The sequence below is a fragment of the Cicer arietinum genome, chromosome 5 (assembly GCF_000331145.2).
Source record: "Cicer arietinum cultivar CDC Frontier isolate Library 1 chromosome 5, Cicar.CDCFrontier_v2.0, whole genome shotgun sequence".
Classification (NCBI taxonomy): domain Eukaryota; kingdom Viridiplantae; phylum Streptophyta; class Magnoliopsida; order Fabales; family Fabaceae; genus Cicer; species Cicer arietinum.
Genome location: NC_021164.2, coordinates 41,376,399 through 41,389,965, shown reverse-complemented (window position 1 = coordinate 41,389,965; position 13,567 = coordinate 41,376,399). Strand labels below are relative to the sequence as shown.

At 34.7% G+C, this 13,567-nt stretch overlaps 2 protein-coding genes across 4 annotated transcripts in view; one reads left to right on the top strand and one right to left on the bottom strand.

The window, feature by feature from the left end:
* The window catches only part of LOC101494689 (heparanase-like protein 1), a 13,531-nt gene extending 6,431 nt beyond the window's left edge, over nt 1-7,100 (top strand). Inside the window, exons 9-10 of one of the 2 annotated variants that reach the window (XM_012715476.3) lie at nt 3,945-4,047; nt 6,496-7,100. In XM_012715476.3, the coding sequence (XP_012570930.1) occupies nt 3,945-4,047; nt 6,496-6,894 (502 nt within the window). In that variant the 3' untranslated portion in view covers nt 6,895-7,100. Of the gene's footprint in view, nt 1-3,944; nt 4,048-6,424 lie in introns of both variants that reach the window. The other variant, XM_012715477.3, reaches the window with a different exon arrangement.
* A 1,131-nt stretch (nt 7,101-8,231) lies between these two features.
* LOC101495011 (SNAP25 homologous protein SNAP33-like) lies at nt 8,232-12,698 on the bottom strand. Of its 2 annotated transcripts, none has more exons than XM_004499433.4 (6): nt 12,561-12,698; nt 11,643-12,234; nt 11,060-11,153; nt 10,641-10,771; nt 9,404-9,501; nt 8,232-8,567 (listed from the first exon to the last, which is right to left on the bottom strand). In XM_004499433.4, the coding sequence occupies exons 2-6, from the start codon at nt 12,105-12,107 to the stop codon at nt 8,468-8,470; spliced, it is 888 nt and encodes a 295-aa protein (XP_004499490.1). In that variant the 5' UTR covers nt 12,108-12,234; nt 12,561-12,698; the 3' UTR covers nt 8,232-8,467. The 2 variants fall into 2 exon arrangements, with proteins under 2 accessions (XP_004499490.1, XP_073224256.1); XM_073368155.1 differs by having other exon boundaries at nt 12,557-12,671.
* Nucleotides 12,699-13,567: the final 869 nt, after the last annotated feature.

Here is a 13,567-nt window from a genome sequence, read left to right as displayed (position 1 = left end):
CTGGACGGGTAACTGTGAGGTAGTTTAATTTACCAACCAATCTTCTATATCTCCCTGAATCTAAAAATGGCTCCCCATGATTAGGTAGAAGTTTGACATTTGGATCCATAGGAGTGTCAACCGACTTGACATTCAACAAACCTGTCTCTTCAAGAATATCCATGACATACTTTCTTTGTGAAATTACTAAGCCGTCCTTAGATTGGGCTACCTCAATACCCAAGAAGTAGCGGAGCTTGCCAAGATCTTTAGTTTGAAATTGATGAGATAAATGTTGTTTTAACTGGAGTATGCCCTGTTGATCACTACCAGTTATGACAATATCATCTACATAGTCAATCAAGTAAATGCACCCTTGGGTTGAGTGGCGATAGAAAAGAGAATGATCAGCTTCCCTTCGAATCATGCCAAATTGTTGCGCTACTGTGCTAAATCTACCAAACCAAGCTCGAGGAGACTGTTTAGACCATAGAGAGACCTCTGAAGTCGACAAACCATGGTAGAGGACTCCTCCTGAGCAACAAACCCAGGTGGTTGCTCCATATACACTTCTTCAAGGTCACCATGCAAAAAAGCATTTTTAATGTCAAGTTGATGTAGAGACCAATGTCTGATGACTGCAATAGAGAGGAGTAGTCTAACAGAGGCCATCTTAGCCACATGGGAGAAAGTATCACTGTAATCGAGGCCAAAAATTTGAGTGTACCCTTTTGCCACCAAACGAGCTTTAAAACGATCAACCTTACCATCAAGACCAACTTTCACCGTATAAAGCCAACGACATCCTACTAAAGACTTTCCAGATGGTAAAGGAACCAATTCCCATGTACCACTACTCTGAAGTGCACACATCTCGTCAATCATTGTTTGTCTCCACTCTGGGTGAGATAAAGCTTCACCTGGAGATTTAGGAATAGAAACAGAAGACAGGGAAGACAAACAAGTATAATGCAAAGGAGAAAGACGATGGTAACTTAAGTCAATGTAATGAGGGGATGGGTTACGAGTAGGACGTATACCTTTACGAATAGCAATAGGAATATCAAGGGTCGGATCCGATAAAGAAGGAGGTGGCGGTGAAGGAGCATTTGGAATGACCTCGGTATCAAGAACAGGTGTAGGGACATGTACAACCAATGGTGGTTGACGACGACGGTATGTCTGAAGAGGTTGTACAGTTGGAGGATCAACAAGAGGAGTCTCAAGTTGGACAATGGGAGGGGCCATCGGAGGTGTCTCAGGTGAGGCATACATAATAGGCTCTAGTGGTAAAAGAGAAGGTGAAATAGTCTTTGGTAGGTCCAGAGGAATAGTTGCAGACAAAGGATCAGGAAGCGACTCATAGTATGTAACAGACTCAAAATGTGACATCAGCCGATATGAGATATCGTCGAAGAGTAGGAGAATAACAACGATAACCTTTTTGGGACCGATGATAACCAAGAAAGACACATTTTAATGATCGAGCTGAAAGTTTGTCAAGACCAGGAGTGAGATTGTGGACAAAACATGTAGATCCGAAGACCCGAGGAGGAAGTGAGTGAAGAGGGGTACCAGGAAAGAGGATCGAGTGAGGGACTTTGTTATCAAGAGCAGACGAAGGCATGCGATTTATAAGATAGCACGCCGTTAGAACAGCATCGCCCCAAAAGCGAGATGGTAAGACTTAAAAAATGTGACATCAGCCGATATAAGATATCGTCGAAGATTAGGAGAATAACAACGATAACCTTTTTGGGACCGATGATAACCAAGAAAGACACATTTTAGTGATCGATTTGAAAGTTTATCAAGACTAGGAGTGAGATTGTGGACAAAACATGTAGATCCGAAGACCCGAGGAGGAAGTGAGTGAAGAGGGGTACCAGGAAAGAGGATCGAGTGAGGGACTTTGTTATCAAGAGCAGACGAAGGCATGCGATTTATAAGATAGCACGCCGTTAGAACAGCTGAAGAGAGGTACCAGGGAAGATGATCGAGTGAGGGACTTTGTTATCAAAAGCAGACGAAGGCATGCGATTTATAAGGTAGCACGCCGTTAGAACAGCATCGCCCAAAAGCGAGATGATATTTTACCATGAAGAAGGAGAGTACGAGTGGTTTCAATAAGGTGCCGACTTTTGCGTTCGGCTGTCCCATTTTGTTGAGGTGTATGAGCACAAGATGTTTGATGAAGATTGCCGTTAGAGGTCATAAAATTTTGAAATTGATGGGACAAATATTCGCAGGAATTATCACTGCGCAAAGTGCGAATGGATACACCAAATTGAGTTTTAATTTCCTTATAAAATTGTTCAAAAATAGAAAATAATTCAGACCTATTTTTCATTAAAAATAACCACGTACAACGCGAAAAATCATCGATAAAGGTAACAAAATATCTAGACTCAAGTGTGGAAATAGAACGAGAGGGACCCAAACATCTGAATGAACTAAAGCAAATGGGGAGGAAGCTCATTTATTAGCTCGATCAGTGAAATGACTACGAGTGTGTTTCCCTAATTGACACGACTCACAATTTAAGCTAGATAATTTGGTTAGATTAGGTACTAATTGTTGAAGTCTGGGAAGACTCGGATGACCTAACTGAGCATGTATAGTAAGAGGAGAATATGTGGTAGGGCATACTATTGATGGGTTTGAGAGATAATAAAGGCCATTAGACTCAAAGCCGACACCAATTTGTCGTCCTGATATTCGATCTTGCAAAGTAATATTGCAATTAGTAAACGTGACAACACAGTAATGAGAACGAGTCAATCGACTGATAGAAATTAAATTAAATGGACAGCCAAACACATAAAGGACAGATTTAACTAATAGAGTAGGGAGAATTTGGACAGTGTCAATCCCTTGAGACTGTGTTTGGGAACCATTGGCTGAGACTATCCTAGGTAAATAACCAGATGTTGTGAGAGAGGAGAAAAGAGTCTTATTACCAGTAATGTGATCAGATGCACCAGAATCAAGAATCCATGGGCTATGAGAAGGTGAGATGCAAACCGGTGAATTACCACTTTGTGCGACCGAAACAGCGGAACTTGAGTTCTGACAATACTCTACCCACCGAAGAAAATCTTCATAAGTAGCCATAATCAATAAACAATTACCTAAAACCAGCAGCAAAACAGTGGCGGAAGAGTTTTTTTTTTTCATGAACAGGACTGCGCGCGATGAACAGTGGACTGATTTTCTGAAAAAATGAACAAAAAGCGACAAAGAAAGGGTAAACTGGAAATGAGACACGGTTTTACTGGAAAAAAAAATCTCACCGAAGGACAGTGGGTTCCGGGTAATCATGCTATAGGGTTGTCTCTCTTAACAGGCTCTAGATACCATGTTGAAGTTGTTGGATTTTAGAGAAAAGGAGGAGTGAAAATATTAAGGGTTTGAATATTATTAATAATAGCTTAATGCTGACTTGATTACAAAAGACTCAATACTAATTTTTATTTATAGAGAAACATAAACTCAATCCTAAATTAGGAATAAATCATAATAATAAAGAGAGATATTCTAAGATTCTCTATGATTATAAATTGATCATAGAAAATAACTCAAAGATACTCTAATATCATATAAAAGATATTATAAGATATTTTCTAATATTCTAACACTCTCCAAGATAGATTATGAAAACAACTTATAACTTATATGAAAATAGTTTGACTTTATTTATCTTTTGCTGTAGAAATAGTTTATACATAAGCTTTTATATCATAAGTGCATAATTAACCTATTTATCCAAAAAGGACTCCAAATCCTGAAACAAATAATTACATGGAAACTAATCTTAAGAGATACTCTAAGATAAGAAATGCATCCTATGAAATAATTCAATATAGGCTAACTAATATCAAGTATTATAAGATATTTCATTTATTCTAACAATTAATATATCATTGTTTAACATTTCTGATCCAAGATTCTGGTCTTGCAAACAGTGCACTTTTGTGGCATCGGCTGATGGGAAGGAAGGTTCTTGCAGTTTCGAGTGATATTTCTTCACCTTTTTTACGCACTTATGCCCTTTGTTCAAAAGACAGAGTAAGTATGCTAATTTAGTTCAAACTCGTTTGGAAGGATATTATATTATAGAGAGACATAATGAGTTCAGTTTTCATTCTTATATATATAATATATACGATGTTTGATGATTCATGACCCAATTATTGAAAAATTTAAGCTTACATGATATCATACAAAGCTTAACATCGTTTGTTACTTTGTTAGAAATAATAATTTAAATAGGATAACTGCGGATTGATTCTTTGGCGGTGTATATTATTATTTGATTACAATAGCTAGGGTATTCAGAAATCTTCGTAGTGATAACTCTTAGTATATACAACATCGTACATTCTGGTATGATAGTTGTGTTGTTGTTGGATTGTTGGCCTCAATATTTAGTAGGCTATTATCGGTTTCAAACTCTCCTAATGCATTTGTGAAGGAGATGGGGGAGTGGATCGAGGGACAGTGGGCGTGGATGTGGTAATGGAGGATGGAATTGTTTCAGCGGGAAGTTAACATGGTTGTGTAACAAGGGGTTAGAGATAGATGGATATGGAAGCAGTGTTACCAATGGCGGAGTATGGCGGCAAGCCAAAAATCTGCCATATAAACATGGTGTTGAGGCCTATGACGGATATTATAAGTGTTGCATTCTATGGCAGTTGGCACAAAATCTACCATGGCGGAAATTTGAAAATACTGTATGGAAGCATGAAAAAGGAGGAATATATTCTGTGATTATTCATGATGGTCTTCCTTGTAGAGATTCTTTCTTTTTAGAAATTTGGAACAAGCTGGTTACATCAAAGGTGTCCTGTTTTGTTTGGCGATTGGCGTTGAATAGAGTGCCCTGAAAGGAAAATCTTGTAGATAAAAGTTTGCTGCCACCGACCGAGTGGAGATGTGTGTCGGGCGTCAGGGTGCAGTTGAGACAGTTACCCACTTGTTCTCTGAATGTCCCAGGTTTGTTCAAGTATGGTGGTTATGTCGACGTTGGTTAGAAATTATGTCAGTTTAGCATAATGACTGCAGAAATAATTTCCAGCAGTTTCAAGGGTTACTACCCAATGTCACAAAGTTAGGGAAGCATGGCAGGTGATTTGATTTGCGATTGTTTGAGCTATTTGGTGGTTGTGGAATCAGTTTTTTTTTATGTCCATAGAGGTCATCAAATTGAAACTTTATGCACAGAAGATAGTAGAGGTCATCCAATTGAAACTTTGGAGTTGGATAAGCACAAAGGTTGTCTTTGGGGTTTGCTGATTTGTTTTTAAGTAGTGGTTGGTGATTGGTCTAGCTTGCAGTTCCTGTGTTTCTCTAGCGGCTGGGGGAGATTTTGCTTTTGGATTGTTAACTGTTTAAATTGGGTTCATCCTCTGCATGTAATTTTGCACACTATTCTTGGCACTGCTTGTGCTAAATTTTGATGATATAATAAAGTTGTTAAGCTTATAAAAAAAAACTTTTACTAACTGAATACGGTTCAGTTAGTTTTTTTTAAGTCAATACTGTGCTGTTAGCTACGGGTGTTGAAACTAAGAATAGATCAGGTACAGTAGAGAATAAATACAACTATAAACCCGAGTAAATATACTCTAGTAGTTCCACACAAGCTCAAGGAGTAATGAAAAGATGATAGATACACACACTAAGCTTGGACCTCATAGCTTCAAATTTGGTGGCAGAGAGAGCCTTGATTAGGATTTCGGCACATGGAGTATCTAAATAGTGGCTTCCACATGCAAAATCTGCAGTTGCTTATTGAGTACACTCTCTCTTATAAAAGAAGTCCAAGTCCATATGTTTAGGATTATGAGCATTGAGCAAGGGAACCAGTAACCAGTGATCATATAATCATATTATCACAAAAAACTTATCATATCTCAGGTTGATGTGGGAGCACAATTAAGGTTAAGTAAGGTGTTGGATGTTTCAATAAAGGCAGCCCAAAGATACTGCAATTAAGGTAACTTTCCAACATACCCCCTCACGCCTAGAACTATGGGCCTAAAGTGTGGAGAATGATGGTGGCCAAACATTAAATCTAGAACTAAGCTTCGATACTATCTTAGAATTTTGGCTTAGAGTCTAAATCTAGCCCATAAAATTGGCTAGTAAGGTGAGGGCTATAGAAGTCTTATAAGCACTCCTTATGTCATATCTCTAGATGACGCCGGACTAAATATATCCCTTCACACCCAACACAATAGGGCAAACTGCATTCTAACAATTTTCAATTGTTAAACTGAAATAAGTCATCTCCATTCCCATTTATTACTTAAATATTTAAACACCACGTTCTTATCCGTTAAGAATTCCCCAATGATAAAGATTTCTATAACTTTGACGTTTTTTGAAACTACATGGAATTTTGATTGATCGTGAAAGTTTGAAATTATTGAATTTTCAGGTTCGTTCAATGTCAGGCTTAACTTGCTAGCAATTCCTTTTATTCAAATTCTTATCAAGTTCATTCTACAGGCTGGTGTAACATTACTTGTGATCAACTTAAGCAATCAAACTCACTTCATACTCAATGTCAAAAACCCTGTAAGTGTAAAAGCAAGTGAAGTGACCAAAAGCATTCATAAAGAAAGGAATTCATTCATTCATAACCTCAAGAAAACATTTTCTTGGGTTGGAACAAAAGGGTCAGAGGTAACATTTAGAGAAGAGTATCACTTAACTCCAAAATATGGTAACCTCAGAAGCCAAACCATGGTGCTGAATGGAATTCCACTCAAGTTAACAAATGAAGGAGATATTCCAACATTGAATCCAGTGCACAGTAATGTAAGATCTCCAATATATATAGCTCCTTTGTCCATTGCATTTATTGTGTACCCTAACTTTGATGCTCCAGCTTGTGCTGGACATTGAAAACTATAGTTTAAGGTTTTTTATATAGTGTTATAAAACTAGGTATTAGAACTATATGGAATTGCAAGCTCTTGGTAATTGTAAGTAGTGAGCAAGTTATAGCCGTTGCAGTAATTTTAATTTTGATGAAACATAAAAATGTATCAACTTGTGAATAAATTGTGAGTTTTATTTCTGGTTTAACCGTGCTCAACTTATGAGTTTTATTTCTGAATCTGTGGGGATTGATGGACTTTGACCTTGTGAAAGCCGTCTTTTTTGGTGGGATGAGTTGGACTTTTTAACCCTCCAACCTGTATTGGCCCCCTCCGCATAGTCCATAAAAAGGAAATAGTTCATCGCCGCCCCCTAGAAATGCTATGTTTTACCGGATCCTAGGTTTCGAAAGTTAAAAAAAAAGTGTAAATGCACTACCAGAAGCGTGAATCCGGTAGTGTATTTTGCGTATTGCATGTTAGGCTCGTGAGCAGGGCAGACACGCATGCATGTTGGGTTGGTATTTATTTTATTATATTAATTTTTATTAATTACACAAGTTTTATGTACTTTATTTGTCTAATTTTTAGAGTATTTTTTTGAATGTCAATCAGCCCTAACTATCATTGCGTTTTACATGTTATTTTTTGTGAATCGTTATTGGCGGGTGGACCTGCAGATGTGGTAGGGTGGGGTGTTAATTTTAACCTATCTTCCTAATCTAACCTGATCCGCTTAGATTTAGTCAGGTTGATAGATCAATAGGATGAAATAGAACACGTTAACTTGTTGTCATTTCATATGCAATAATATTGATTGTTTGCCATCAATTCTTACATAAATTTGTACAACCTTTTAGTTATAACGAAAAAAAAGTGTATGTGTGTGATATGCTAGTCAAATCCCAACCTATCATTGACATGTTATAGAACAAGTGTATTGTACTGTACAAGGAGATTTTTTATTATTTGAATTTTCTGATTAAATTATTTTCAACAAATGTTATAGAGTTTAAATTATTTTCAAACGTTCAGGTTTTAGAGTTTCGCAAGCGCAGCCACAATTTAAATTCTTCCCACAAAGTTTCGTAACATACATTCCTAGAAGAGAAAATTAGAGGATTGTACTTGTGGACTAAATCACTCTTGCTAAAAGTGTATTCAAAATAATTTAGTTCCATCCTCATGATGTCAAATTAATAGTAAAAGCTTAACATTCTAACTTAATTGACAAAGTTTAAATTCCATATATAATTGTTGTAAAATTACCATTAATGCTTTTAATATTAATAATAATTTTCCCTTAATATTTTTTTAAAATATTTATAAGAGTTTATGAAAATAACTCATGATATTTCTAAATGAACATAAATGTTTTCAAAGCTTTATAAAATAAATTATAAAAATGATTTACAACTTATACATGCTGCATGAATCATGATATTGATAACTGAATCATAAACGATCCCAAATCAATATACAATATATTTCAGGGAACACAACTTATTTTCTCAAGCGAAATGTATATTATATTGAACCCAGTGTTCTTTTTATAAAGTTCGAATCTCCAATTAAAATTAATCACATGATTTGAATCCCTATTTTCGAAGTAAATGAAGAGTACGTTGATTAGCACCATTCATGCGGATATTCAACTTCTCGGTGTCCTTTTCAAACCCATCTATGGCTTTGTTTTGCCTGCAACATTACCAAAATCACTTTTAATTATAAACATGCTAAAGAAAAGTGAAATGGATCTGCATAATTATACGACTAGTAAATTATTTAGGGTTAAATACTTTTGGTCCAAAAAAAATATCATTCATCAAAGTTTAGGACCTGAATACTTTGTGAAAACATTTTCTATTTCTTAAAATTTGTGTTGGTTTTGCTTATTAATAAAATGGTAAGATACTTTTTAAAATGAAAAATTGTCTACATTATTTATAAAACAATGAAAATGTCAAAACTGTTTCCACTATTTCTGAAAATGCATCTTTTTTTACTAACATTTCATATTTTTTGTATGACAATGATTCACTTCAAGAGTCTTTATCAAAATAAAATAAATAAACATAATTAAAATTGAAAATGTTTTCACAAAAAAAATAGGGACTTAGTATTCCATTTCCACTTATTTCATGTTTTCAAACTTAGTATTTACCCTTTCTTCTACCGACCAAAGACAAAAAAAATAAATTTGCCACATAGACTTTTTAAATGATGTGGTTATCATGATAACTGAATTATTTTTTTAATTAATTAATATATTTAAGTAATATTGAGATCTTGACTCAGTTGTCAAGTGAATGCTAGATCATTTAAAAGATCTATATAGATAGTGTTGATTTGGTTTTTTGTATGTTTAGTGAGGAATAAATAGAGAACTAAACTTAAATAAATTGTATTTGAGGCGATAAAAAATATATTTAACTCAACTATCTATTTACCACTCTTTCAAAAGATTCAAATAGTATTTAAGAATATCAAGGTGGTAAAATTTTAGAAAACAACATAGAATTCAGTTTACTTACCTTTCAATTTCAGATCCCATGTCAATGGCCATTCCTTTAAGTTCTCCCAAGAGATCACTTATATCTGACAGTGCATCATCTTGCTTCCCTTTTTCAACCTGTTTCAGGACATTGCTGAATTCAATACTAAGCGTAGCATTGTACAAGGCAAAGGAGAAAATGCCAATGAAAATACGGTATCCGGGCCGGACTTATAATGACTTGAAAGTTGAAAGTTTAGGTGGTTAATGGGAGAAATATGAGAGCGGCTGCAAAGTTATCAATAATTCTGTCTATTTGGTTCAAACCATGAGAAGGGAGAGATTTAGACATCGTATTTAGTTGAGAAGAGAGATTTTAATGGAAGGAAAGTGCTAATTTACATTTTAAACTCTTATTTAACATTTAATGTAAGGTTATTTTAGTCAAATCCTCTACGAGTTTATAAAAAATCTTTTCTTCCCTCCAAATCCTCTCAATATCATGGGGAGCTAAAATTGACTTAAGAATCCCGCCCCTCCTATCCGACAACAATCAAGCCTTATTTCACTAAGTCGGTCGGCTACATAGATCAAACAACATCATATGTTCTGTCATACATTATATCTTTATGTAAATCACTAATCTCTAGGTCTTTATTAATAGTTTCTCTTATAGTTTTCTAGGTTTTCCTCTGCCTCTAGTAATTTGACTACCCTCCATCTGATCAAATCTTCTTACTATAGAATCTACAAGTCTTCTCTTCACATGCCCAAACCACCTAAGCTGAGTTTACACCATCTTTTCTATGATAGGTGCTACTAAACTCTCTCTCTAATGCGGTCATTCCTAATCCTATCTCGTCTAGTTTTTCCCCACATCAACTGCTTCATTCTCATCTCTACTACGCTTATTTCATTTTTGATTTGGTTTTTTACTGCCCAACACTCTGTCCCTCCAAATCCCCTCAATATCAGAGGGAGCTAAATTTGACTGAGGAAGATTTTTGTTCCTACCCCTCATATACCCTCCAAAAATTGAATCAAACAACTAAAAATTAAATTCCCCTTCCGTCTGTATTCCCTCAGCCAAACAGGCCATAAATAAAACTGATTGACTCCATACAATGATATGGTCATTAGGGCCAGGACAAAAATAGAAAACTATCAGTTCAGAGATCCATCATATAAATAAAGCAGTAAGATTCATAACTTTTGTCATGTTCAGTACTTCAGATAACTGTAAACAACATTTAAATCTTCGCCAAGTTGTTACGAACCTCGACTCTTTCAAATGCATTTGTTGGCTCATGAAGTGTTTTCCTTGGCTTTGATTGCCCTTTAGGAGCAGAGTTCAATCCTAATTTCTCTCTTTGGTCCAAGTGGTTGGCACTTCTTCTGACTGGATCTTCTGCATCATGAAGTATATTGTATGTGAATGACTATATCATACATCCCAAAATAATAAAATGTCGAAGTTTGATACATTATCAGTGCAAAATATTTTACATTGTCAACAAATCATAACAATTTATATATGTCACTTTAGAAGTAGTTATTATTATTAAAGCCAAAAGTTTTTAATGATCTGAAGATTATAATTAATTGACAGTTAAAAAATATTTACACCTATGGTGTATATGAATTAGATCCAATAACTAAACATGAGAAGGCGAGAACATAAAGAGAAAATACTAACCTCCAAATATTACAGGGCCTTTTATTGTGCCTGTCTTCTTTGGTTTCCATGTTTTGGAGAACATGCCACCAAGACTTCCCAAAAGCTTTTCTCCCTATAAACACCAATAAGAAAGTTAAAACAAAGCCAAAAATACCAATTCAAAAGGCTCTTTCAAAAGAGGCTGCATAACAAAAGCAGCAACCTTGTTTTCACTAAAGGTATCATGACAAAGGTTCCCCCATACACGAGACCTAAAATAACTAGATATGGATTCTCATTGTTGCAATTCCAGTTGTTGTGGATATTGGCCATTGGATGAAGATAAAAAGCTCATACGAGTTGTATTTTAAACTCATTTTGAAGTCAAAATACGAGTTGTCCCATTTTCATCCAACGACCGAGATCCATTGACTGCAACAGTATTCGACCATGGGATAAAGATCGTAAGTTGTATTTTATACTCGAGTTGATGAAGTCAAAATACAAGCCGTCTGATTTTCATCCAACGAACAAGATCCATTCACTGTATCATTTGGACATTACAGAGGATCCTGGTTCAAAATAATTGCATTAATTAACTATGAAATAACACGATCAATACCCGACTTAAATCATGGTCAATGCCAGCAGCAATATCATGACTCCTTGTAATCTGCTCGCCCTGATGATGCAGCATCACCAAAGTCTTGGTAGCATCCTCTCGCATTTCCTCGGCTATCTTCCGACAATTGTTTACCGATTTTGTGGTTTCCTCAGCCTTGTACAAAGCATAGTTCTCCAATTCCTCTACTGATTGATTCTCCAATCCCCCAGAATCCCGGAAATCGTTCTTATACAAGGTTCGATTTCCGGAGGACGCGGCATACGGCGACGAAGAGTGTCCACGAGCATCAACATCGTCAAAGGGGTTGGTATTAGTTTCTCCCTGAACTAGGTTATATCCAGAAGAAGTCTTCCTTGAAGAATTATACTTTCTGTTATCCTTTTTCTCTTCATCAGAATCAAAGGGGTTATGCTTTGAGCTAGGTTTAGTATCTTTCAAAGGAGATTTCTTTGAACCAAACATCCTCTCTCTCTCTCTCTACTTTGAAAAAACAACAGCACTTTCTCTCTCTCTCTCTCTCTCTACTTTGAAGAAACAATAACACTTTCTCTATGTATAACTTTGAAGAAACGATGATCTTGTAATTAACCTATGAACCAAAAAGTCAAACCAAATATCTTAAATTAAAAAGAAAAAACCATTATTCCTTTTCCATCAAAATTAAATTTTGGATAGATAATACAAACAAACCCAACTCAAAAGAGATTAAATTCATAAAAACTAAGATGGGGTGGTGAAAAATTGGTGTTACAAAAAAAAAGGACAAAATGGGTTTCTGTGAATCATAGCAGAAAAAGGAACAAGTGATCAACAAGTAAAACCCACATAAAAAAAATTGAAAATTAAGCTGGGAAATTGATCATTTAGATGAAGATGATGATGACAAAGGAAAATAGAAGAAGGGTACATACAAACCTGAGGAAATTGAGTGCATAGATGGTTGAAGTAAAAGAAGGGTTATATAATATGGTTTGTACAAAGTCTGCAAAATCGCGTTAAGAAAAAGTCATAGCAGAGGAAATGGGAATGAGCCAACAACATAAAATTGAAATTTTGAAACTTCACTTTTGACTTTTTGTTGTCTTGTTTATTTATTTTTATTTTTATTTTTATATTTTTGGTGAAAAGGTCTTGTTTATTCATTTATATCTTACATATTCGATTTGAGTTGGCCTTCTCAAGAAATTTATTTTTTATTTTATTTTTATAATACAACAAATATAAACATTAAAAGATCAAACTCATAACCATGGGTTTCTGTGAATCAAAAGATCAAACACCCTTTTGTGTATAGTTCTGATTAAATTTAATTTTTTATCTTTCAATGAATTTAATAATATTAATTGGAACTATGTCAAAAAAATTCTTCACTCTTAACTCAATTGATAAATGATGATATTATTAGATTGAAGAATATATTTCGAGTTCGAATTCGAAAATATGCTATCAGGGTTGGTTATTGGGATGTGATAAACCCCCAGTTGGTGTCTTGGTGAGGGCCTCAAATTTTTTTATTTTTTATAATATAATAAAATCAGAGTAATTTTGAGTTAAATATATTTTTAATTCCTACAAAATTATGATATTTTAAGTTTAGTCTACAAAATATTTATTCACTTCTAATCTCGATTATGATTTTATAGGGACTAAAATATCATTATTTTTTAAATAAATAAAAAATTCAAAATAGAGACTAAAAGAGAATTAAAAAAAATTTAGGGACTAAAAAGTTGAGATTTTTTTATAGGAACTAAAATAAAATTTTGACATTTTATCGAGACTAAAATGTATTTTATTTTTTAATTATTAAAATTATATTTTTTTTATTAGGATTTCAATTTTTAATATTAGAACAAGACCTCCAAAATATTAAGACGGTTATGTTCTAGTTGTATGTGAGTTTTTTGTAGTAACTATATCAT

Bases quoted from the DNA above. Each gene is read 5' to 3' on its own strand.
- LOC101495011 (XM_004499433.4), bottom strand. From the start codon at position 12,107: ATGTTTGGTTCAAAGAAATCTCCTTTGAAAGATACTAAACCTAGCTCA. The intron at 11,154-11,642 runs GTATTGATCGTG...TGGTGTTTATAG, and splicing joins TTGACCATGATTTAAGTCGG to GGAGAAAAGCTTTTGGGAAG. The intron at 8,568-9,403 runs GTAAGTAAACTG...GTAATGTTGCAG, and splicing joins ATGGGATCTGAAATTGAAAG to GCAAAACAAAGCCATAGATG.